Here is a 25604-nt window from a genome sequence, read left to right on the forward strand (position 1 = left end):
GGATGGACTCATCCCTCTCCCCTTCCCATTGACATCAGTGTGGAACAGCCAGGCAGTTCCCACTTGCTTTGGTAGACAACCTTGTGCAGGGGATGGGAGCAGCAAGGGCAGATGGATGTGCTCAGCACCCTTTCCATCACTAAGAGACGTGGAGAGGGATCCTTGTCATCCCTTGAAGCTTGGGAGCACTGAGCAGCTCTTGCTGGGCAAGATCCTCTTGATCTTTCCCAATGCAGGTGCAATGAATGGCTGCAGTGGCGCAGCATCTGTGGGAGCAGTTGCCCATCCAGCATCCTTTGGGACCAGCAGGAGCCAGCGGCCACGTTTTGTCTCTGTCCTGGTGGGAAGGAACCGGTTTGCTCAAGCAGCTGGGATCAGTTCAGATGCAGTTCAGATGGAGCTGAATAGCCCATGCATCGTTTGCTGGAAGCTGTAGGAAGCAAAGAGCCTCTCGCTTCTCTTTAGCAATAGAGTGTAGCAGCAGCACCCCGCCGGGAGCGGAAACCCTCGGCTCCTAGGGAGGAAAACCCAGTCCCCAGGCAGCGTCTGCCCCGTCCCTGCACAGATGGGGCTGTGCGTGCGTCCCAGGGGACCCCACTGGCCTGTCCCTGCGCTGGCGGCAGCACCGGCTGCAGGGTCACAGTGGAGGAAAGGCGTCCGCAAGGTATTTTTAACCACCAGCAGCAGGTCTGAGGCTCGCCCTCGGCTGCTCATTGCCCATGGGCTGGTGATGGGGGGGGCTTTGGGAAGGTTCAGTTCCCTGCTGCTCAGGAAGGAGCAACAGCACTTGAACCATGGACCTGCTGGGTGACCTCCCGGTGCCTCCCCTCCCATCCTGTGTGTGCCGTGCCCAGATTAGAGCAGCCAGGGTGCGGACAGCCCCTCCGTCCGCCCCGGCAGCTCCAGGTACACGGCAGCAGCTTCCCCGGGGCCAAACGGGGAGGATGGTGCAGGATTTCCAGCCACCGCCACATCCCTGTGTGCTTTGAGCACCGGCCATACCGGCTGGAGCAGCTCCTGGGTGCCCTGTGCCAGGCTGGCGCTGATGGGGACAGAGCACCGTAGGTTTGCAGCAGCCCTGTTCGCCAGCATCACTTGCCCCTGGGAGCTGCATGGTTTGCTGCAACCACCCAAACTACAGCAGAGGGCTGGATGCTCGTTTCACTCCCTTGGGCTCGCAGGGTTTTGGTGGCTGCTCTTGGCTGCTCTAGTTTTTATCTGGGCCTCCTTAGAACCATCAAATAAATAGCTACGTGCTGCTCCTGAGCGTCCAACCCTGCAGGTGTAGGTGGGTTGCTGCGTCCCTGCCCGCCCTCCCTAATTAACTGTTGCTCAGCAAATCCAGACTCACTGACCTGCCCTAATCTTCCCGTGCAAGGCAAGCCCTTAACTGCTGGCTCCTGCTGCCTCTCATGGCCCCTGTGAGGCCGTATCATGTCCGTCGCCCTGGGGATGCGATGGGAGATGGTACCCCAGGAAGCAGCATCCCCCCTGGACAGGGCTGTTTTCCTGGCTGGCAGTTCTCTCTGTGTCCACACTCACGCTGCTCTCACCGTCCCCCAGCATCCTGCTTCCCCTCTTTCTTCCTCCCATTGACCGTGTGCCGGTTGGATTATTTTTCCCCAGATGCTGCAGTCTGCGGTTTTCCCAGGTTGAATCTGCCTGGGTTTGTTCTCCTAATCTCTCTAAGTCCCTTTTGTGTTATTTCTGCCCTCATCCCTCTGTTGCGCATCCTCCAAGGATTATATTAATGCACTCTTGGCTTGGCATCACATCAGTGAGGATGCAGAGTGGGTCTGTAGGTGCAGAACCCCTTTGCCTGGGTACCTGGGGAGTACTGGAGCCCTGCAGCCCCTTTCCTGGCTCCCAGTTGGAACTGGCACGGAACCAGTTGAACCTGAACTGAGGTGTGTTAGTGCTGGACAAACTGCTCTGCTGGTCACCGTATCCAGCAGTCCATGGGTGGCTCTGGCCCCAGGGAGTACCCAGTGATGCGCTGTGGGCGCAGGCAGAGCTCACACTTGGCCGCTGGCCCCGCTGCTATCGCCCCATCTCTTCCCGCTCGGGAGGCGTCCTGTCCTTTCGGAAGGATGGGGGAAATGGAAAAGGCTCCACCTCTTCCCTGGGCAAATACAGCTCCTCTGAGTTCATATCCTGGAGAGCGGAATAGCCAGGTCCCAGCAGGGACGGTGACTTCACCTCCCGGTAACGTGTTTCCCCGGCCAGCTGGGAAAGGAGCCTTTGCATCAATGCAGGAGCCGCCCGGCTCCACACACCCGAAGCCTTTCCCAGCTCTTCCCATCCTGGCCGGGGCTGGGGGAGGCATTTCCACAAGGAAGGGGTGTTACTGCTGCCCCTTGCCAGGAGAGCCGGGCTGGGGCACAAGGAGTGTGAACCCCCACATTACTGGGGAGAAGGGAAGTGGGCACCATTCATCACACCATGAGCTTCTGGGGGTCTCAAAGCAGGAGCATGCGTTTGGATTTGCAAGGGATGAATCCAGCCCCAAAGGACTCTTATGATGCTGTTTCCTCTCGTTAGCATTTGCCTCCTCCATGTGGCCATCAAACCCTGGGGGTGAGAGGCAAGAGCTGCACCTTCTTCCCAGCTGCGTGGATGGGGATGGGGTTTCCGACTCTGTTTTCCTTTCATTGTTCTGGGAGCCTTCCCTTTGAAGGAGCTGCCTGTTTTTTCCTGCTTTTCTTGGGATGGAAGCAGCGGGGGGAAATTGGGGGTCCGGCCGGGGGTCCCGGTGCGGCTGGGCTGGGGCTGAGCGCTCCATGTCAGTGCTGTGCAGGGATGCTGCCCTTCCTGCTGCCAGCCTCTTTAAGAAACTTAATTGTTGGCTTTTCCCTGGGAAAAAGGCTCCCAGCCTTTCCCAGAGAAGGAAAAAGGCTCCCAGTTGACTCCATGGTCCTGCTGCCATGTCCCTTCGCCTGTCATGGGTCCCTAGCCCAGGCAGGAAGATGCCTTGGACCTCCTGTCCTTTGCCATCCCTTGTCTTCAGCATCATCCATCGTATCTGAACACATTAAAGGATAGGAAAGCTTAAAGAAGGAGAAGGCCCAGCTGAGGAGGGAGGCATTGCTGCCAGAGGAGACTCAGACATGCTGTCAGGAGAGCTTGGTGGCAGGAACAACTTGGGCTCTGCATGGCTGTAAGCCCTAACATTTGGGGCTCAAGCCAAGGGTTAATGGTGGAGGCAGCTGAGGTCAGAGACAAGCAGTGTGTGTTTTGGAGTGGGGATGCTCACAGTGCAGGGATGCTGTGTCCAGCCCTCGGGATGCTGTGAGGAACTGCCAGGAGTTCAGCTCCTGGTGGGGTTGTTCCAGCTGGATCCAGGCTCCTGAAGCTGGGACTGGGGCTTGGGTGCAGTAGCCATCGTGCAGCGTCAAAGCAGGCAGGGCTCTGGCCAAGTCCCACTGGGTTTTGAAGGTTTCTCAGGCGTGAAGATACCAGTTATCCTGAAGCAGTTGCCAGAAATGATGTAGGGAAAGGTAAAGAGTTCTCTAGCACATCATGCTCTCCAGTGGCTGCCGTTTGCCCTGTGTTGATGGGAGTCTGCCTCCCTGATTGCAGCCTCCCTTTTCCTGCCAGTTAACCCAGTGGCTTTGCCCCACTTGGACCCACTCCGCAGTGCCTGGCTTGGTGGAGGACCTGTTTGTCAGCGTTGGTGGGGAGCCCGCTCACAGGGGTGCTGTGAAGCATCGAACTCCGGGACAGGCCATTTGCAGGCAGGAAGGCACCCATGGCAGCTGGACATCTGGATGCAGGGATGGGTGCTCGTCCGGGTATCCCAGACAGCAGCACCCTTAATCACAGGGGAAGCAGGGGAGCCCTGCATGCCCGGGGAGCTGGGCACAGCGCTGGGCTGTGGCTATGGTAGGGTCAGAAGCTCTTGGCTCTCACCCAGCCTCCATCCTAAGCTTGCTGGGCAACTTTGGTTGAGTTTCTTCACACCGCTGTGGCTGAGCTCCTTCCCTATCGGAGCGGGTGAATCTGCTCCGAGTCTATTGGGAAACTGCATCCGAAGCAGCCGGTTTTCCAGGAGGAGCCGGGTGTGGGTGGCCGCAGCGGACGTGCCTGTGGATGCAGGGGCGACAGGAAGGGAGATTCCTGCAGAAGACGTCACCTCTTTGGGTCTCAGTTTTGGGTGAGACATCAAGCGTCCATAGAGCCCCAGCATGAACCCACCGTGTGTGGGGCAGGGGCACCCCAGGCAGGGCAGGGCAGGACGGGTGAAGCTGACACCTCCAGCCCCAGGAGGGGGAGATGGTTGGTGCTCTGCAGGAGCACAGCTGATGAGCTCCTCCAGCTGGGTTATGGGCTTAGTGGTGAGAGTCCCTGCATGGCTTTTGTTTGTCCGAGAGGGTGTTTGGTGTGTGCGGAGCACATGGGCCTTCTCCCACCACGCAGGGCAAAAGGATGCTGTTCCTGCAGTGCCCAGACAGGGCATCCCTGCATGCAGGGTAACCGTGGCTGGTAGTGCAGGGATGCTCGTAGTGTGGGGATGCACAGGCTGGATGTTGAGGGATGCTATGGCTGGCGGTGCGGGGATGCTCATGGCGCAGGGACGCTCAGGCTGGATATTGGGGGATGCTCGAGATGCAGGGATGCTCAGACCTGCGGTGCAGGGAGGCTCAGGGCATGGGGACAGTTGCAGCCAGCAGTGTAGGGATGCCGTGGGAAGACAAGGGGAAGGGATGAGGGTCTGTGGCACAAGCCCAGCAGAGAGGTGGGACTGGCGAGGAGGTGTCTCCTGTTATCAACCTGTGTTCCCCACAAAGGCTTGCAGTGGAAGAGCTCAGACCACACTGGGCAGACAAAACCGGGGGGGTCAGAGCTAAAGCAGCGCTTTCTGGAGCCTGACTCTCCCTGTGGGAGCCAGGGCAGGAGTCTCCAAGGGGTACTTTGTGGGGGGGACACACAGCCGAATCCAGGTGAGCACCCGTGGCTCCTTCCTGGCTCAGCTCTGCGGAGGGATCGTGTCCGTTTCCAGCACCTCAGGGAGAAGCCCCCGGGGCCGAGCTGTGCGGTGAGGGGCAGGGGTGATGCCGATGCCGTACCCGCTGCGCTGGCACCGGGTGCTGGCCGGGCCGGGCAGGGGCACGCCTGGCTCCATGCAGCCGGCACAGCCGGCGCCGGGTGTGCGCCCGTGGGGGTAAATAGGGGTTGGTGCCGGGCCGGGTGCCAGCGGCACGGGTGAGGAGCCTGCCCTGGCCGGCGGCTCCACAGGTGCCCCCTGCATCCCATGATGAGCTCAGCCCCGTGGGCAGCACACCAGGGGTGCAGCCGGGACCCATGGGGAAACCGAGGCACAGGGCACAGCACAGGGGCTGCTTGGGGATGTGCCATGCGGGGCTGCACCATCCTGGCTCCTCCACCAGTGAGGATCCAAATGGCCACAGGCTGGCGCTTTGCCATGGTTCAGTTCTGGGCTCCTCACTCCAAGAGAGACATTGAGGTACTGGAGCAGGGCCAGAGAAGGGAATGGAGCTGGGGCAGGGCCTGGAGCCCAAGTGTGATGGGGAGCGGCTGAGGGACCTGGGGGGTTCAGATGGAGAAGAGAAGGCTCAGGGGGACCTGATGGCTCCCTACAAGTGCCTGGCAGGAGGATGGAGCCAGGAGGGGCTGGGCTCTGCTCCCAAGGAACAAGGGATGGGACAAGAGGAACCGGCCTCAAGCTGCACCAGGGCAGGTTTAGATGGAGCTGAGGAACAATTCCTGCCCCAGAGGGTGCTCAGGCATTGGAACAGGCTGCCCAGGGCAGGGCTGCAGTCACCATCCCTGCAAGTGTTCACACAGCGTGGAGACGAGGCCTCAGTGCCATGGGGCAGGGGTGGCCTTGGCAGGGCTGGGGAACGTTTGGACTGGATGAGCTTGAAGGGCTTTTCCAGCCCGGTCATTCCATGATCCCGTGGCCAGGGTGCGGGTCCCGGTGGCGGCCGCGCTGCCTCTCGCAGCCCTGCACATGTGTGAGCAGTTCCGGGCGCTGCTCTGTGCCGGCTCCTGGCAGCCCCGCGCTGCACAGAAGCTCTCTGCCTCCCTCGAGGCCTCGCTCAGCGCCGGCCCCGCGCTGCCGAGCCTCATCCTGCCTGGGCAGGCGCTGGAGCAGGGATTGGAGCGGGATGGGAGCCGGATGGGACCCCTCGGATGGGGCATGTTGGGGAGCCCGCAGCTGGAGTTAACCCTTGGGATCCCAGGCTCCTGGAACCATCCCCTGCAAGGGCTTTTTGCATTTTGGCACCAAATCCTTGTTTTCCTGTGTTTGTCTGCCTGGGATGTGAACGTGATCCTGGCAGGGTGTGGGGTTGCGTGGATCATGCCCATGGGTGCTCCCAACCTGCTGCAAACACACAGGAGGTGATGATGTGCCTGGGATGGGAAGGGTCTGGATCAGCCCCTACCCTGCAGCCCTTTCCCTGCCTGGCTCTAGGGCGTCCCGGCTGGAGTGCATCTCCAAACCAGTGTGGGAAGGCTGTGGGATTGGGAATGCTGAGCCCCAGAACATCTGGGTGAGGAAAGCCAAGGAGCCTGGAGCTGCCAGGACACCAGCAAGAGGAGAAGGGGCTGAAGAAATGGGGAGAAAAATGGGAGAAATTGTCCAAAGGAGCACATGGGTGGAAAGAGGAAGAGGGATGCAGGGAAACCCTTCCCCTTCCCAGGGGTTTGTTCCTAGTTTGTAGCTGGGGATGAACCCTTTCTGCTTTTGGGGACCTGCTGCTTTGCCATCCACCCATGCTGTCCATGGTGCGCATGGTCCTGCCCCATGTCCCGACCTTGCTGGGCAGCCGGAGCAGGGAACTAATCTGAGGAATGCTGCTTGGAGAGAGCAGCACAGACACGGACGCTGCTGTGCAGATGCTGACAGCTGCCTCCTGGGACTGGGGAGCCGACAGGGACACCCGCTGTGTCCTGGGGCACCCACTGCATCCCAGCCCTGCTTACTGGACCCCACCAGCCACCCCAGTGCCATTGCAGGAGGTGGCTGGGGATGGGATTTCGGGAGAGCTTTTGCTATTCAAATAATGGGCATTGCTCAACTCCAGAGCCAGCCTGGGGGGGCTGTGGGATGTTTCGGCCTCTTTCGGCTGTGCACAGTGGCAATATCCATCCCACCCTTCTCCTCCCAGCACAAAGCAGGCTCTGCCCCCCTGCAGTGGGTGAGGACCTCTCTTCCTCCTCGTCACCGCTGTTCCTCAGTTGAGGCAGTTTCCAGCCGATGGGAGCAGTCCCACAGTGGGATGTGGCTTTGGAAGAGCTTTCGGGCTGGTGGAGCTGCTCGCTGCCACTCCGGAAGGGGTAATTAGGGTGATCCGGTCCTGAGCCCCTCAGCTGTGGTGAGGAGTCACGAGCCCTTCACCGGCAGCCGCTCCAAGCCCATTCTGCGCTAATGAGGCTGTTTACAAAGCAGTAAGGGCCGCACCGTTCCCTGGTGTCCTCTCGTTACCGTTTGCATGAGGAATGAGCCGGCCCCCTCTCCAACCCTGCTCCCCGGTGGAGGGGCCATACAGCAGGGTATGGCTTTGTGTGGGGTCTGCCACGCGAGGTGGGTAGAGACCTCGGGAGAGGAGGAAAAGAGAAGGGAATGAAGCAGGAGATGGGGGGCTGCAGCCCTGAGGAGCTGGGGCTCCTTCCGCAGGTCCCCACTAGATTTTAGTGGGGTTGGAGCACTCCAAGCCTGGCTCTCAGGCTTTGATTTTCCATAGGAAACAGCAAAGGAACTTTTCAAAGCGTTTAATCCTCCCTGGCTCGGCCGTGGGGCAGAGGAGGAGCGGCGGCATTCCGTGCCCCCCGCATCCCTTCCCCTTTCTTTCCCTTTTGACTTGGCGGATGAATTCCAGGGATGTTAATCCGTTCTCAACCCCTCGGTGGAGAATGAAACGTCCTCTCCGTGTGGGAGGAAGGAATTCATTCGAATTAATTGTGGGAAGGAGCAACTAGAGGAGCGTGTGAGGCTGTGTGGGGTGAGCATCCTCTGCGGCTCAGTGGTCCCCAGTGGGGAGGGATGGGGGGGACAGGGATACCCGGGATGGCACAATCCTCACATTCACAGAGGCTTCAGCTTAAAATGCCAGCCATGTGCTCTGTGGGCCAGGCCTTGGCAGCAGTGATGGGCACAGGGAGTGAGTGGGGAGCAGAATGGCCCCACTCAGCAGTTTTGGGGTGTTTCTGCCTATAAAAGGGAGGGAAGCACGGTGCCCCCGAGCAGGGGTGACAGGAGCTGCGGGGTCCGGCCCGTCCCGGGGCTGCACAGAGATGGAGCAGGAAGGATGGAGGAGGAAAGGGTCTGAGCTTGGGCTGGGTCAGCCCACTGGGGGTTCGTGGATGTGAAGATGGAGTGAGAGGAGGGCAGCGGCTGCCGGGATGGGGCAGGCGCTGTTCTGCGCGCCGGGAGGTCGGTGTGGCTGCGGGCTGGGGTCACACAGGGTGCTGGGGCTGCCTCCTGCCCTGACCTTCACCTCCTCTCTCTGCAGAGCTCCTGGGGTCTGCCAAGCGCCTCAATGTGAACTACCAGGATGCGGACGGGTGAGTGCTCCCCTGGCATAGTGCTGGGTGCTGCTGCTGCCAGCATGGAGGGGTGGGGGGGGCTTGTTCTTCCCTGTATCCAGTCGGTTCTGCAGCTCTGGGTATCAGAAAGCTGCTGAGGCACAGGGGACACAGCAGCATCCCAAAGCCAGGGCAAGCCCCATAGAAGCAGACCCAGCACCTGCTGGAGCTCCGGGCTGTGCTCCATCCATCCTGCAAAATACAGCTCTTTGTGTCCCCTTCCATAGGGATGGGGGTGAAGAGGGATCACAGGGTGTCCATCCTGTGGCCTGTGTCCTCGGTGCTGGTTGAGGCAGTGCCTGCACATGCTTGTGCCTGTGTTTAATATCCCAAGAGCAAAATCCCTTCATTTGAAGGGGGGGTTAGGGGAAGACAAGCTGAGGTTGCCAAGTGACCACAGCATACTTGTGTAGCTCATCACTTCCAGAATCCAAGCACTTAATAAGATGGGTACTGAGAGTTAAAGAAATCACAAAGACCCATAAAATAAGTCAGTGCGGGGTTCTTACTGGATTAGCTCTGACCTGTGAGCTGTTAGCATTGGTTTATGTGCTGTTGTACCTAATTCCTACAGGTTTTCTGTTTGAGGACTCTGGAGGAGGTGTCCGTGATGAGCCCTGAAGGGCAGTGAGGGGTTGAGAATGTGCAGGATGGTTCTGTCTGAAAATAGCACTGTGCAAATGGAGCTTAATAGGGAGAAAATGTAACAATAGAAGCAATGATCTGATTCTGATAGGGCACAGGGCCCGTGCTCGGGCAGCTCCTGGAGGGCTGCTGCTGGGAGCAAGGGCAGAGAGGGTTCCCCATCAGAGAGGGCGTTAACAGCATGGGCAGCGCATGGGATGCAGGAAGGGGATGGCAGGGAGGTGAGAGCTGTGCATGGGGAGGGCCACACGGATGATGGTGTCCTTGGTGTCCCCTTGCTTGTGGGTTAGAGATGAGGGGGCAGGTGAGCGTGGGCTGCTGGAGCTGCCTCCGGGGCAGAGCTGGCCCCACAGGGATCCCTGCAGGGTTGGCTGGGGGGTGTTTCGTACCTCCCACATTCTGGCTTCAAGGCAGAGCTCAGGGACACGGTGGCTGCACTGAAGGAAGGAGCATCCCTCCCTGCTGGGGTTCGCATCCCTCCTGCATCGCCCATAGGGGATGTGGGGATGCTCTGGGACCACGGATCAGGAGGAGGGAGCACGGTAGCTGAGCTGTGTCCCCAGCACAGGGCCGAGTGCGTTGGATTCCCAGGCTGGCTCTGCCTGGAAGCCCCTCACACCCCTTGGAGCAGCACACGGGCTGATCCCCAGCGGTGCGGGGACCCTTTGCTTGGCCATGGCCCTTCACGTGGCAGCACAGGGGGAGCCCCGGGCAGACAGGCCCCTTTCAGAGCCCCAAGACACAGGGCTCTTTCATTACCAGCGGCCTCCCACACTGTGCCTTGGGCTCCCGGCATCCCCGCTGGCATGGGGAGGGAGCAGCAGTGGCTGCTGTGCCGCTGTGTTTGCTGGGTGCTGTGAGCAGTGTGGCTGTGCCGCAGAGAGGGGAGATGCATCTCTGTCCATCCTGCCTGTCTGGGGGCTGAGGGACACTTCTTGCTGTCGTATCGGGGTGCACAAGGTCCCTGCATCCCTCACTGAGCCCTGGGGTGTGGACAGCACGGAGGGATTTATCTCTGCTTTGCTATGGGGAAACTGAGGCACCGAGAGCAGGGAATCAGGAGAGATGTGGCCATGACCAGGCAGTGACCAGCCCCGTGTGCCTGTGCAGGCAGGGGCTGTGGGGAGAGCGTGGTGGGGATGGAGCTGGGCTGAGCCCTGCCTTGTGTCCCAGGTTCTCAGCACTGCACCATGCAGCCCTGGGCGGCAGCCTGGACCTCATCTCGCTGCTGCTGGAGGCACAGGCCACCGTGGACATCAAGGACAGCAATGGTAAGGGGTGACCTTGACCCCCTGGCACAGCCCCATGGCCCCAGGACACCCCGAGCAGGACTGGGGGCCGCATCCATCCCTGCTGAGCCCCATTTCCCGCAGGGATGCGGCCCCTGCACTACGCAGCCTGGCAGGGACGTGTGGAGCCCGTGCGGGTGCTGCTGCGAGCCGCTGCCTCTGTCAACATGGCCTCGCTGGATGGGCAGATCCCGCTGCACCTCTCGGCACAGTACGGCCACTACGAGGTGGTAAGTGAGAGCCCAGCACCCCACACACCCTCTGGGGTGAACCCCATCCTGCATGGGGTGAACCCCATAGCGCGGGATGATGCTGAGCTCCTGTACCACGTTGCTCGCCGCAGTCGGAGATGCTGCTGCAGCACCAGTCCAACCCCTGCCTCATCAACAAGGCAAAGAAAACCCCCCTGGACCTGGCCTGCGAGTTCGGGCGGCTGAAGGTGAGTGAGTGCTGCGGGCTCTGCCCTGGGGGCAGCTCTGGAGCTCTTTGGCTCCTATAGGAGCAAAGCACTGGGTCTGGCTGTGCTTTCCCTCTGCCACAAGCCTCAGCTCCCAGCAGGCAGCGTCTGCCTGGATAAGGCTGGATCCTGAACCCGGGAGCTGCAGGTTTTGTTCCTGACCTCACACGGGGCAGCATCGGGCTGGGAGGGAAGCCGGGAGTCCTCGCTCCTGGTTCCTATTCAAGCTCAGATAGGCTTTGCTGGCTGGTCCCCACAAGCCATGAGCACCCAGCTCCAGGTCCTGGCACAGCTCGTGGGGACGGGGCCACCCTGTGCTCTGGGAGACCCCAGCCCAGCCAGCACCACACCGTCGGGCTGGAGCTCATCCAGCCAGACTGTCCCATAGCCCACTGGGGAGGGGAGCAGGGGGATATTTCCATCTTTGGAGCATCTATAATGTCTGCGGCTATAAACAGGGCAGTAAAAATAACTCCTCTGTGCCTCTGGGCTGCCCTGAGACGCTCAGTGTCGCTCTGGGCTTGGAGAGACTGGAGCTTTTTAGGGCTTGGTCTGAAAAGCCCGATTATGGGAAGACTATTTCTGGTTGTTGTGACCTTTATGGCCTCTCACGACAGTGTGGCCATGCCAAGGACCAGCCAGCACCAGCCAAGCCCCGGGGCTGCAGATGGAGGGGAGCAGAGGGCTGGCCCCAGGGATGAGCCCCATGCGGAGAGGGTGCAGGCGGGGGTACCTGCACCCCACTGTTCGATCTGTTGCCTGTGCAGGTGGCCCAGCTGCTGCTGAACAGCCACTTGTGCGTCGCCCTCCTGGAGGGACAGTCCAAGGATGCCACTGACCCCAACTACACCACCCCCCTGCACTTGGCAGCCAAGAACGGGCACAAGGAGATCATCAGGTAACAGCCCCGGCCAACCTGGGCACTGCCCTGTCCTGCAGAAACCCATCACGGCTCCAGTCCTGCCTCCTCCCAAACCCCCCTCGGGTCCTCATCCCCAGAGCCTCGGCGGTGCAAGGGGCTGTCCCCAGGCCGGCCCTGATGCCCGTGTCCTGCTGTTCACCCCCCTCGCTGCTTCCCCCCAGGCAGCTGCTGAAGGCCGGGATCGAGATCAACAAGCAGACGAAGACGGGCACAGCCCTGCACGAGGCCGCGCTCTACGGCAAGACTGAGGTGGTGCGGCTGCTGCTGGAGGTGAGCGCGGTGGCGGCAGCCACCATCCCCTTCCCCTCGGTCCCTCCATCTCCCGTGGGTCCGGTGGCACGTGTGGGGTCTGGCCGTGACCACGTCCCCTTGCGGGCAGGGCGGTGTCGATGTGAACATCAGGAACACCTACAACCAGACGGCGCTGGACATCGTGAACCAGTTCACCACCTCGCACGCCAGCAAGGACATCAAGCAGCTGCTGAGAGGTGAGGTGGGGCCAGCACTGAGAGGCCTGGCACTGAGAGGGGCTTCTCGGGACCTGCACAGGGTTCCCAATGCTCCTCCTGAGCGCCCAAACCAGCCTGGCTGCGAGCATCAGCATCCTGGTCCTGCGTGATACATGCCCCAGTCGTCCCTATGGGCAGTGAGCAGGGATCGAGTATTAATGTTTTCTTCTCTCCTCGCTCTTGTTTTCTCCCCCCGCTTTCTCTTTCCTCCCTGTGCTCTGGCACCTTCTTTCTTCCCGCTGTCCCTTGTCTTCAGAGGCATCAGGAATCCTGAAGGTCCGAGCTTTGAAGGACTTTTGGAACCTCCACGACCCAACCGCTCTCAATGTCCGGGCAGGAGATGTCATCACAGTGAGTCTGCTCCCTGCTCCCTGTCCCCCTGCCCCAGCATAGCCCCAGGTACCAACCCCATCCCTCTCATCCCTGCGGCAGGTCCTGGAGCAGCATCCGGACGGGCGATGGAAGGGGCACATCCATGACTCTCAGAAAGGCACCGATCGGGTCGGATACTTCCCCCCGTCCATCGCCGAAGTCATCAGCAAGAGAACAGGTCAGTGTCCATCCTACAGCCAGGCACAGCCCTCTGTGTGGCACCCCCCCGGCACCTCCTGTAGGACAGGTCCCCGCAGCCCACGGGGGGGGGGCAGAGAAGGACTGGGGTGGGTGCAGGGGCTGTGTTTGGGGTTGAGGCTCACACCTCCCGCACGAGCTCTGACCGCGCGTGTTTTGTCTTTGCCTGCAGGCATGGTTGTGCCCCGCGTGCCACCCGCACACCAGCGCCAGGGCCCCCCCGCGGCGCTCCCGGCCCCCCCCGGCGGGCTGCAGCACCTCCCCGACGAGTGTCCTCACCAGGCAGCCCCGAGCGTCCCAGCCTATGGGCACCTCACCCTAACCCGGACGGCCCCGGGCCCTGACAGCTCAGGTCAGGGTGCAGCCGGGACCTTCCCCTCTTCCCAGCCCTGCCTGCTCAGGGGGACACGGGGGGGGGATGCTCTCCTTCCACCTCCCCCACGAGAGGGAGCAGGCTCACAGAAAGGGAGTGTAGGGGAGCCCATAGAGCAGCCCCTTCCCTCCTTGTGTCCCAGGCTGTGTCCCCGTGTCCATTTGTGTGTCCCTTGCCAGCCCTGGTCGCCCTGTCTGTGTTGTGTGTGCCGGGAGGGAGGAGGGACCGATGCATCGTCTGTGGCTGCAGGGCTGGTTTTAGGGGTATCGCTGTGCTGGCACACGGGTCCCTGCGGGGACGTGTGTGCCCTGTGTGAGCCCTGACCCTGGGGCGCTGCTGATCGCTCCCTGGTGCCCCGAGCAGCAGGAGACAGGAACAGTGTGGGCAGCGAGGGCAGCATCGGCAGCATCCGCAGCGCCGGCAGCGGCCAGAGCACCGAGGGCACCAACGGGCAGAGCACCAGCATCCTCATCGAGAACGCCAGGGTAGGCACCAGTCCCTGCTCCCCCCGTGCTGCTCCCCTAGGGCTGGAGCCCCAGCCCTTTACTGGGTGAAGCTGTGCTCAGTGTGGGGACCCAGCTCTGCTCATGAGGGTGCAACAGGGACTCCCTGTTCCATCGCTCCTCCTCTTCCCCAGCCGCTGCCCTCCACCGGTGATGACCTCCAGCAACACCTCTTGGGATCAGAGCCACGCAATGGGCAGTTGACCCCCACAGCAGGTGAGGGGTGTCCCAGCTCCATGGGGCCTTGGGCACAGCTCTGTCCCCAGCCCTGGGGGTGCTCGCTGCTCAGGTACCCCCATGACAGCTCCCCTGTCTCCTCTGTGCCAGGGACCCAGAGCCACCAGCCCCCCGGCGGCTGCCCCCCTGGAGACAGGGTCTTCTCCCACCAGTTCTTACGTCCTGAGCAGCTCCTCGAGGGGAAGGTAACTGGGGACCTGGTGTGCTGGGTGTGCGGGCCGCAGCTGCGGGTCTCAGCCCAGTTCTCACTGCACTGGGGACACAGGGGATGGGTCTGGAGCACACTGGGGATGCCCAAGGACCTCTTTCCTGAAGCACTTGGGTCCCTCCAGCCCCTGCATCATGGGCTGTCCTTTGCCCTGTCCTCTCCTCAGGATGCAGAAGCCATTTACAACTGGCTGAGCGAGTTCCAGCTGGAATCCTACACCGCCAACTTCCTCAATGCCGGCTACGATGTCCCCACCATCAGCCGCATGACCCCAGAGGTAAGTGGGGTCCTTCCCCACCTCCCAGGCTGCTGCAGTGGGTACCAGTGCTGACCGCTGCCCTGCTCTGCTCACGGTAGGATCTCACCGCCATCGGCGTGACCAAGCCAGGCCACAGGAAGAAGATCTCCACCGAGATCGGGCAGCTCAGCATCACTGAGTGGCTGCCCAACTACATCCCGGTGAGTCCTGGTGCCGGGGCTTGGGTCCAGCACCCTCTTGTCCCAGGTCTTGGAACGCTTTTACCCCAGCACAGGAGTGGGGTCTGTAAGTATATAGAGGCTGTGTTAATGCAATTAGACCCTAATGCAGTCTCCAGGTCAAGGGATGGATGAAGGAGCTGCCCATGCCTCTGCTCCCAGCAGCGTCTCTGTGCTCTTTCACAGGCTGACCTGATGGACTGGCTCAGCGCCATCGGGCTGCCCCAGTACCACAAAAAGCTGGTGAACAATGGTTACGACTCCATCACCATCGTCACGGACCTGACGTGGGAGGATCTGCAGGAGATCGGCATCAACAAGCTGGGTGAGTCCCTGCCGCCATGGCCAGGGCAGCCAAGCTTCCCCCCCAGGTCCCCACGCCCCACTCTTCCTCAGGCTGGGAAGTGCAGGCCTGTTCTGAGCGCTCAAAGGGCAGTTCTTGGCTGTCCCTAAGGACTCCCTTGGCAGGCTGGAGCCATGAGGACACTGGCCGTAGTTTGTCTCCTCCCAAAGGCAGTGTTTGGATAACCCGGAGGCCTTTGCCCCTGTTTGTGGTGTGACCGTGACTCCTCTTGGCCAGGAAACAAAGGCCACAGGAGCCAGAACCGACCCAACAGCCCTTTCCCATTGCAACCTTCCCGCAGGCCACCAGAAGAAGATCATGTTGGCCGTCAAGAAGCTCCGAGACCTGCGCAAAAGCCTCAACCAAGCAGAAGCGACCCTGGCGAGGCGCAAAGTGCCCGGTGCCCTGGACATCGTCACCATCGAGTCACTGGAGAACGGCGAGTGCCAGTCCCCGCACACCCCCAAAATGACGACCTTCCAGGACAGTGAGCTCAGCTACGAGCTGCAGACAGCCATGTCCAACAGCTGCCACGACACCCTCGGCATCAAGAGCAGCCAGGGCATGTCCCGGAGCCAGGAGAGCATCGGGGTGCGCTCGCGGGGCTCGGGGCACTCGCAGGACCACGTCCTGTCCCGGCACCTCTCCAGCCCCTCGCAGGAGAGCCTGGGCAGCGGCGAGAGCAGCAGCAGCAGCAGTGGGCAGTCCTGCGCACCCCCCCGCAGCAAGGAGAGCCCGGCCAGCCTGCCGGGGCTGCCCGGTCCTGAGCCCTATGGGAAGCTCGTCTCCCCCGAGGGGCTCAATGGCTTTGCCAACGGTGGCGGGGGCAGCCCGCTCAAGGAGAGGAACCTGCCCGAGGGCACGGAGCAGTACACCCGGCCGGCGGCTCAGAAAGGCACCGGGACACCGGCGGTCACCCCCTGTACTCCTCCCCAGACACCCAGCAAGGCGACAGCCCCGTATGTCTTCATGTACCCGCACGTCTCATTGAAGTCCCCAACGGTCCCTTCCCTCCTTGGAGCGGAGCAGCCCAAGACCCTGGTGCATCCCTTCTCCTCGGGCCAGAAGAGCAGCCTGCAGACATCAGCCCAAAAAGCCTTCTCCTACCTGCACAGCCAGTGCGGCCCCACGGAGCCGCCCTCCACGTGTCCCACCGCAGGGGCAGCCCCCGGTGCTTGGCCGCAAGGGGAGCAGCACAACGGGGGCGAAGGCTTCAAGCACAAGAAGCGCTCGCACAGCCTGAACCGCTACGCGCTGTCGGACGGGGAGCACGAGGAGGAGGACGGGGCTCCCACCAGCACGCTGGGCTCCTACGCCACCCTGACGCGGCGGCCGGGGCGCAGCCAGATGCCCCGTTCCTGTGCGCAGGCAGAGACCAAGGTGACCCGCAGCCAGTCCTTCGCCATCCGGGCCAAGCGCAAGGGTCCCCCCCCGCCGCCTCCCAAGCGCCTCAGCTCCGTGTCCAGCGCCCTCGCAGACAGCGAGCAGCCCCCCGAGCCCCAGCGGCAGCCCGCAGCCCCCCAGGACGTGCCCGATGCGGGTGACAGCGGCCGCAGCAGGACAGTGAAGAGCCTGGCGGCTGCGCTGGAGGGGACACCAAGTCCGCCCAAGCCTCTCCTGGCCCCAAAGCCACTGCACGTGGCTCAGGACTGTGTCCCCAGGGGAGATGTGGATGGCGAGCCCTATAACGGCGGGGACAGCAGCAGCACTGTGCTTTCCGACGCTGGCAGGGACCCCTTTGAGAGCAGCAAGCCACGGAGACGGACATTCAGCGAGCCCAGCGCTCCCATGACGGAGGGGGTTGCACAGGGAGGGCGGGAGGACGCCTGCTCGGACACGGAGGAGGAGGCCAAGCCAGAGGTGTCCTCCTCGTCCTCCCAGAACAGCTCCAGCGAGTGCATCCCCTTTGCAGAGGAAGGCAACTTGACCATCAAACAGCGGCCAAAGCCCACCGGGCACCCCAAGGCTGATGCAGCCGTGGCGGACACAGAGCCCGGCTCCCAGCCAGCGGAGTCCCCCTGCTCCGCTGGGAAGGAGCCGGTGGTGGCCCCCGCCGTCACCAAGGAGCCGCCGGTGCTGGAGTTCAACCTCACCGAGTCGGACACAGTGAAACGCCGGCCCCGGTTCCGGGAGCGGGAGCCGCTGCAGGCGGTGCTGAAGGCGTTCAGCATGGCCGGGCAGGCCGAGGCACCCACCAGCCCCAGTATGCCCCAGTACGCCCAGGCGCAGGCGGTGAGCATCGCCGGTCCCAGCGCGCCGGCACCACGGGCTGGGCTGGCTGGGGATGCGTTCGATGATGACAGCGTGGAGTTCAGGATTGCCGAGATAGAGAAAAGCATCTTGTCTCTGGAGAAGGGGATCAAGAAGGCACCGAGCCCCACCAAAGCCCCCAGCCCCACGGAGCTGCTCGGCACTGCTGTGGTGAGGACGCCTGCTTCAGGTATGTGGGCCATGAGAGGTGGGAGTGGGACAGGGGTGCTTCCTCCTGGGTTGGTACAGGAGATGAGGAGGATGTGTGCCACGAGTCCCCTTCCTTTGCAGATGTCCCCGCCAAGCACACCTCGGTGGCATCCACCAAGCTCGTGTTCTCCGGGCCCAAGACCATCTACCAGCAGGTCCTGCAGCCCTCCCGCCACGCCGTGGCTCCTTGGGTGGGCACTGAGGCAGTGCCGGATGTGATCGGGTCCCTGGCCGGTGCTGGGGCGCTGGAGGCGGGCAGCAAGGTGTTGGTGAAGCCATCGGCATCGGCCCCGGGGCAGCTGGCGCAGCAGCGGCTGGAGCAGACCAACTGCACCCTGGCTGCCACGCTGCAGGTGGCAGAGATGAAGATCACAAAGGAGGAGGTGGAGAGGTGAGGGAGATGCTAGGGATTGGGAAGCCCCCAGTGAGGGCAAGGTGGAGGGATGTACATGTACAAGGGATGTACCGTCGGGTCCATCGGAAGCCCCTGGGGATGGCAGGTGAAGGATGTACATGTACAAGGGATGTACCGTCGGGTCCATCGGAAGCCCCTGAGGATGGCAGGTGAAGGATGTACATGTACAAGGGATGTACAGTCGGGTCCATCGGAAGCCCCTGGGGATGGCAGGTGAAGGATGTACAAGGGATGTGCCATCGGGTCCAGCATGGCCAACCCTTCCCCATCAGCACCCAAAGCCTTTGGGCGGTGTTTTGACCTCTCTCCCTTTCCTCCCCAGCCACCCTGGTGCCGTGCACTCAGCCAAGAACATCCTGGAAGACATCAGCAATATGTTTGATGACCTGGCCGACCAGCTGGATGCAATGCTGGACTGAGGCTCCCTCCTTCCCCTCCCTGCCTCCGGCTGCTCCCTTGTGATGGGGAAGAGCGGATCCAGCACTGAGGTGCCTCCAGGTCTCTCCAGCCGCCTCATCCCCACACTTCGCACTGCGCTGGGAATGCTGCTGCCCCTCCTTGCTCACCCTGGCTCCGTATCACACGTGCCAGTGCGGCTGCGGGCTCGCTTCCGAGGGGGTCAGGCATTTCCCACCAGACTGGCAGCGGGAGGAGAGCCCCGAGGGGCTGCACACGGGGTCCTGGAGGCCACGGAGAAGCCGAGGAGCCTCCACAAGGGACCTTTCTGTTTCCCCGCTGCATTGTTGAGTCCTGCCTCTTATTATTTATCCCCTGCCAACAATGTGTCAGCAGAGAAACCTCCCCGGGCAGCCAGCACTGGGCTGGCTGTTCACTGAGCAGATCCCACCCCGGCAGGGCCTGACAGCAGCTCAAAGGAGACGGGGTTTGTCGCAGTTTGGCAGCTCGCGGAGCGAGAAGGAACCTTTTCTGCTTTGCTGCTTTTCCAAACGCATCAGCGTCAGGCAGCGTGTAATCCAAGGGGATGGCAATCCCTCCTGCGGGACCCTCGCGGCCCTCGAGCATGGGAAGCAGTGGATGCTCCGCCACGGCCCTGCTGGATGTGGAGTTCTGGCTGCCCCTTGCCCAGAGCGAGGAGGATGGTGATGGCAGAGCCGAAGGCTTGTGCTTTTGGATCATGCTGCTAAACGGAGCTGCCCTCTGCAGGCACTGTGCCTATGAAACCAGCACCCTGGTGCTCCCAGGGGGAAGTAACAGTGTGGTTAGTGCTTTTTTCCCGATATTTTTCCCCTCTCTATCCTTTATTTGGGGAGAAATCAGTCCCTTTTCCCACTCCCCTCCCTGCTGGCACTATCTCCCCTGGGAGCATTGCTGAACAGGAGCAGTGTTCGGGACACTTCCTCACAGCAGGAGAGGTGACCCCATGGGCACTGGGTGCATTCAGCTCAGCAGCAGCTACCGTGCGTGCAGGCTGGATGTGGTCAGGGAGCAGCAGCAGTAGCTCCCCGCATCCAAGCGGGAGGAACGGCGGCATCGCTGGAAGACGGATTTCTCCAGCGGGATCTGTTCAGTAGTGCATGTCTAAATATGTCCAAGAGCCCTGAACTTGGCTTGCGCTCGGCATGCCAAGCAAGTGAAAGCATCCGAGCACCAGAAGGGAAGCTAAGATTGTACTCAAGTGCCATTTGCTACAGAAATTCCTGACAAAGGGAAAAGAATAATCTACATATCCCCCTTCTTCTAAAATAATCACTGACACAAAACCAAACTGGAATGGGAGAAGGTGGCTCAAGAGGCAGTTGCTTCCTAATCCTTTTGGGAGTTGAGACTGCATTGGACTGTGCAGCCCCTTGTCCCCTTGCAGAGAGCAGAGCCTGCCTGGACATTCCTGAGGGGTTTAACTGCTGGAAAGCAGGAGCAAGGACAAAAAAATCCCTTTGGAAAAACAGAAACCCTCTCATTGGCTGGGACTTGAGGTCAGTTGGAGGTGGATGAGACCCCTCTCTCCTGGCTAGTTGGTTGCTCTGACTGATGTATTTAAATGCCCGTATGTGACAGGCGAGTGCTACACCACAGACCCGACTGGTTGTAAATAGCTTACAACCAGTGGCACTTTATGAGAAGGTTTGTGGAAACCTTTTGAAACTGATTTTTACTCGAGTCAACCTGGGACAAGCCCAGTTCTTTCTTTTTCCAGTGTTGATAAACTGTAAATGTGCGTGGGGTTTTTTCTAAAGGCCAATGTATATATTTTAAATGTGATTTATTCTATATATTTACTAACCCGAACTGCAAGCCTTGGACTCTAGGGTCAGGGATAAGAGGACACTGGGGTGGAGCTGTTGCTGTCTGAGCCACCTGAGGGCAGCACCACGCTGCTCTCGTTGTCAATAAGGGAATTGAACCATTTGATTTTGCAGAAGAATGCCTATTTTTGAAGCTCTAGATCTCTATTTTGAAGCTACTGTATCGTGTGTAAGTTATGTACACTGCAAGTGGGACTAACTGACCCCAGCTGCTCCATGCAGCAAGGCAGTGAGGGGAAAAAATAGCCCGTGTAATCACCAGACTGACAACAGATTCTAAACCATCTGCTCTGTTTGTGTTAATCATGTGTTTTGTTTTCCACTAACATGCAGTAAGATTAAATGCTATTAAACAGTGGGGCATATTTTACCCTTTTGATAGTTCTGCCTAATTGTGTCCTTCATGTCAAATCGCACCTACTCTGAAGTTCATTGAGGATCAGCTTCATCCTGAGCTTGGAGAGTTTAAGACTGGGGTTTCCTCTGGTATCTCCCCTGGTAAGAGTCCCACTGTTACCTCCAGCAAGGTTAGTGTTCAGCTGGGGTCTTACCACCATGGTGGGAGTGCAGGGACCAACATGACCTTCCCCTGCCCTGCTCTGGACGCATCTAAAGCCTCAGCCACCCAAGGAGTAAGCCACAGTGCCATCAGGTCCTGCTTTCTTCAGAACAGGAAGCCCAGGCTGCCCCATCTCACCACACCGCTGCTCTCCAGTGCTCCCAGTGCCTGTTCCAGCTCATCCCAACCTTCCATCCACAGGGCTTCACACTGTGCCACCAGCCAAGGCAGTGCCTGGGATCCAGGAAACCATGAGGTAAGTGACTGTTGCTCTGCAGGAAGAGGCATTCAGAGCTGGGCCCATTTGCCTAAAGCTGAGCAGAAAGTGCCAGGATCAGGTCTCAGGAGCATCCAGCTCCCTCAGGCTGTGTCCCTACAACAGGTAACTCTAGAGCAGTCATACACACTTCTGCCTCCTTGCTTTGCTGGGTGCAAACTCGTTCTTGCCTGGGTTTTTTGAATACAATTTACAAGTTTTAATACAAATCAAATATTTGTACATACATCCCAAAAATTTTAATATAAAATATACACCATTTAAAAACATTCTGATGTAGGAAACTTCTTTCTGAAGCCGCGTACCCTGACCCTCAGGTACCTCAGTGGCGGAGGGAAGGGGGGCATTGGCAATTCCATCCAAAAGGCTTCATTCATAGGCCTTGGCTCCCTCCAAGTCTAACAGGGGAAGGAGGGTGCAGGAAAACATTTGTGATCACCCAGAGAAGGAAACCATAGAGGTGCCTCCCCTAGAGGAAGGTGTAGACAGGAGGAAGCACCAGTATCTGCTGCCTGTTATCACCTACAACAGTGGCACAGGGCAAGAGCTAAGGGTTGGAGGGGTTGTTCTGCAGGGAGCAGCTTGGTGGTGGCTCTGACTCCAGCTCAGCCTGGCCATAGAGGAGACTGCATCTGAGCTGAGCCTGGCATATGGAAGCAAAGCTGATCTCTCAGGTGCCAGGGTCGCAGATCCAGAGCTGGCATTCAGTGAGTTCAGTGAGCCTGAGAACGATGCAGCTTGTTCTCCCCGAGCCAGGAGCTCTGCAGGCCCCAGAGGAGTGAAACCAGAGTTCAGCCTGGCTGGCAGAGCTGAGCAGACCCCCTCTGCAAGCAGGGGTGGCCTGGTGCTGCTGTACTGCAGGAGAGCAGCATGGAAGCATGAGCTGCTGCCTTCCTATCCCATGCAGCCCTGCCAGCAGCATGGAACGTAAACATCCTCTCTCCAACCACAGGAACAGGGTCCAAGCCTCTCACCACCCCAACAGCCCCCTCCAGCATCCTCTATGTCCCCAGAGCTTAGAGGCTGGCTGTACCCCCCCTTTGCTCTCCTACCAGATCCACAGCAGGGAGAAGGGTATTGCTTAGAGACACACAGTAGTGTGCATGCTCTCTGGTTATGCTGAAATGTAAGGAAGACAAAGTGGAGCAGCAGGACAGAGCTTGGGGGATCCCAGTCAGCTCCCTCCCTGCCAGGGAAGAACCAGCAGCCATTTGTTAGCCAAAGAAGAAGTATCAGCTCTAGACTGTAGTGTTAATAGTGGGAGCAAAACCAGTGCCAGGATCTACCAGCTTTAGCACTAGGAAGAGAGTCAGTATCTCCATGGGCTGAAACAAGTCTGGCAGCCAAATCTGTGTGCTCGTGTGGCCCTCAACTGTCAACCCACAATGGCACCAGTGTTCCCAGTATAACTGGGGTCTGTCTGGAGTTAAAGAGCATGTGTGCCATGCTGGGGCAAACTACGGTTTGCAGCAGCCCTCAGGAAGAGGCTTCTCCCAGTGAAATGAAGAACAGACCTCCAGAAAAACAGGGAACAGGTCTGAGGGCAGCAGCATGGAGGGGGAGACCTCCAACCCCTATCACAGAAAGATATGATGAGGGATGTTTCCCTGTGCCTTGAAGAGCAAGTAGGGGATGCAGCACAGTGCCAGAACTGGGAAAGAAGGTGCCCACCAGCTCCATATTAGCCACAGCTGCAAGATGCAGATCTCCTGCCTGGAAAGACATCCCCCTCCCTCCAAGGCAGGATAGGCAGGGCTCAGGTTTTCTCTCTAGCTGTGGCCTTCTCAAGCAGCCATTTTACTGAAGCAAACCAGCACTGTGAATCACAAGAAGGATGATGGTTATAAACTGCTCTGGGGCTTGCTAAAGCAGATAAGAGCTGGTTCAACGGGGCTGGAGGAAGCTGAGCCATGCTGACCCCCTGCAGGCCGCCAGAGCTGCCCTCACAGCCTCCCTCCTCACCAGATCACTAGGGTCAAATGTGGGCAGCTTTTCTTAAAGCCCTGCCTTGAAGCACTCAACAGCCGGCATATGGCTACAGCAACAACGCTAGAGGGCAGGCCTGGCACAGCCTGGCCATGGCAGAGGCTTTCCCAGCACCCTGCCAGAGACCCTTCCCCGTGTCCCGTTGGGAATGTGAGCTCCAGTCCACACCTGGCACCCAGCGCTCCTGAAGCTGCAAGAGGGAGGGCTTCTTTGCCCCAGGACACAGGGAGGTGGGTGAGGACATGTACACATCATCCAGAAGAGCACGCGGAGATGGAAAACCAAAATGGGTTTCCATAGACATCTCTTGCTCCAGCAGCCCTATGCTGGCCCCAGATTACCCTGCCAGCTCCAAGAAACCCATCTGCTCACACAGAAGGAAGGAGTCACTTCATTTCAGCATCACCATGCTACTAACAGAAACCTCTAGTAATAAATAAATAAAGGAAGAGCAGCCTTAACAGCCACTGGAGCTTGCAGGCTCCCTTGGGAGTGCCCAAGCAGGCTGGGGAAGGGCTGCATACCTGGGGGATCCTGCTAGCAGTGCCCTGCCTGGGGCCCCTGGAAGGTGCTGATGTAGTTTTGCAGGGAGCTGTCTGGTTTGCATGTGTGAGGGAAAGCTCCCGGAGCCTTTGGAGCAGCCACTCTCAGTGCAGGCTGTGGCTGTGTGGCCCTGGCTCCTGGGAACTCAAGCTCAGAGTGGTTAAAATGGAGAATTCATCCCCAGCTTTGTTTCAAACTGCAACTTCTGCCTCTTCTGGTAACGGACTCGGACCCTGGAGAAGGCAGAAGAAAGAAGGGAGTCAGCATATGGACTTGGGCCCTGTAGTACCATAAGAGGGGAGCTGCATCCAGAGAGCAACCCATCTCGGTCCTATCCCATCCAGCCAAGTCCCATCTCCAGGGAAAGCAGAGAAAGGTCCGAAAAGCCTTCCCAGGAACAGAGAGAGGAGCTCTGTCCCCATCAGGGTTCTCTCAATCCCCACTGTTTTTCCTCACCAGCCCATTTCCTGACTCAATGCTCATTAGCGTTAACTCCCAGCTCTGCTGCTCCCTGTGCTAGGAAGAACAACCAAGTCACTTTGCCTGCTCCTAAATTCTTGGCTTCAGCCTCTTCCTGTGAAAATGAGTCCCACAGTCCAGGCACTGTGTGAGGACGTATTTCCTCTGCTGTGATTCAATGCCTCTCTGTCCTCGTGGGACGAGATGGAGAGAACAGCCCTCTCCAGTTCCATACCGGTATTCCACAGACCTTGTCTGTGTCCCTCTCATTGGTTTGAGATAAGGAGATTTTGGTCTCCCTTCCTGCTCCCAATCACTGCCACTGCCCTTCCCTGACCCTCTTTCCTCCCCGAGAGGTGGAACAGGAGCTTGCACACAATGGCCAGGTGATTTACACAATGCAATCATCTTTTCCTTTTCATTCCCCACCCTCTTCCCTGTGCAGCATTTCTCTGCAGCTCAAGGCCAGGCTGGAGTGAGGCTCCAACCCTTTCTCCCCATCTTCCCTACTATCCCCATACCTGATTTCATGCAGCTTGACAATCTCGTTGATGATAACCACAAGGACCAAGGAAAGAAAACCCAGGAGCCATGAGACCGGTGAGATGGAGACGTGCTTAAAGGTCAATGAAGAACTCAGGTTTTCCCAGAGTTTCAGGTCCAGCACAGTCTGTGCCACTTGCCCAAGCAATCTAAGATCATAAAGAGACATAGCACATCTCAGCAGAGCTAACAGCCTTCACAGGACCTGTACATCGAGGTTCAGGCCCAGATGTTACACTCCTGAGTTCACAACAGTTCACCAATTCAGCGCAGAACAATCACCGTGTACTGTCGTTTTCCTCAGCACCAGCAAAGTGGTGCTGGAGCAGATCTAGAGCCCTCCTTCCTCCAGCATCCTGGAGTGCCCCAACAGGGCCTGGGGATACTCACACAACAGCCACAGTGAGCGTCCACCACCGGTTGGAGAGGGGGCTCTTCTTCCACAATGGCTTGGTGCGATGGACATGGGTGATGGATATGAACACTGTGGGGACAGAGGGAAGGGGGTTATGTAGCATCACACACATACTTTACAATATACACCAATAGCTATAAACTCAAAGGGCTTTATGCCCCTGAAACCAACCATTCACTCAAGGTCCTTTCAGAGCAGACTCCCCACAGCAATTCCAAGATACGCAGGGTGGGAGGAGTGCAGCAGTAGTACTGCACAGGATCACTCACTGTGGGGGTGCCGAGGTTGGTCTGCAGCCTGCGTGCCACGAAAGATCAGGCAAAGGACCACAATGAGGGAGCAGGGGATGTGCCCTTGTTTTTGGGTCACTGCAGGCCTGCACCAGCAGAAAGCTCCAGCCCAGAGATGGGTATTTAGCCAGAGCCCAAGAATATTTGCTCATCTTTTGCTTGGGCTCTTCTAAACAGCATTTCCCACCTGCCTCAGTGGCCTGAAGGACATTAACAGTCATGCACACTACATCTCTCTAAAGTAAGGCTGCCTCCCAAACCAGGAGGTGTTTCTGTTGGCCTGGACAACCTGCACAGCAATACTCTGCCA

At 59.4% G+C, this 25604-nt stretch overlaps 2 protein-coding genes across 5 annotated transcripts in view; one reads left to right on the forward strand and one right to left on the reverse strand.

The window, feature by feature from the left end:
- CASKIN2 (CASK interacting protein 2) overlaps positions 1–20603 on the forward strand; it is a 32168-nt gene extending 11565 nt beyond the window's left edge. Inside the window, exons 3-21 of the mRNA XM_065693484.1 lie at positions 8478–8529; positions 10369–10466; positions 10569–10714; positions 10828–10923; positions 11709–11839; positions 12025–12133; positions 12243–12351; positions 12629–12723; positions 12805–12922; positions 13115–13294; positions 13679–13800; positions 13953–14034; positions 14146–14240; positions 14430–14540; positions 14621–14722; positions 14927–15065; positions 15385–17523; positions 17625–17934; positions 18281–20603. Of these exons, the coding sequence (XP_065549556.1) occupies positions 8478–8529; positions 10369–10466; positions 10569–10714; positions 10828–10923; positions 11709–11839; positions 12025–12133; positions 12243–12351; positions 12629–12723; positions 12805–12922; positions 13115–13294; positions 13679–13800; positions 13953–14034; positions 14146–14240; positions 14430–14540; positions 14621–14722; positions 14927–15065; positions 15385–17523; positions 17625–17934; positions 18281–18377 (4331 nt within the window). The 3' untranslated portion in view covers positions 18378–20603. The remainder of the gene's footprint in view (positions 1–8477; positions 8530–10368; positions 10467–10568; positions 10715–10827; positions 10924–11708; positions 11840–12024; positions 12134–12242; positions 12352–12628; positions 12724–12804; positions 12923–13114; positions 13295–13678; positions 13801–13952; positions 14035–14145; positions 14241–14429; positions 14541–14620; positions 14723–14926; positions 15066–15384; positions 17524–17624; positions 17935–18280) is intronic.
- A 671-nt stretch (positions 20604–21274) lies between these two features.
- The window catches only part of TMEM94 (transmembrane protein 94), a 50930-nt gene continuing 46600 nt past the window's right edge, over positions 21275–25604 (reverse strand). For all 4 annotated transcript variants that reach the window (XM_065693488.1, XM_065693487.1, XM_065693486.1 and 1 more), the window contains 3 exons: positions 24980–25073; positions 24568–24738; positions 21275–23820 (listed from right to left, as the gene is read on the reverse strand). In XM_065693488.1, coding sequence (XP_065549560.1) covers positions 23748–23820; positions 24568–24738; positions 24980–25073 — 338 coding nt within the window. In that variant the 3' untranslated portion in view covers positions 21275–23747. The remainder of the gene's footprint in view (positions 23821–24567; positions 24739–24979; positions 25074–25604) is intronic.

The sequence above is a fragment of the Lathamus discolor genome, chromosome 13 (genome assembly GCF_037157495.1).
Source record: "Lathamus discolor isolate bLatDis1 chromosome 13, bLatDis1.hap1, whole genome shotgun sequence".
Lineage (NCBI taxonomy): Eukaryota > Metazoa > Chordata > Aves > Psittaciformes > Psittacidae > Lathamus > Lathamus discolor.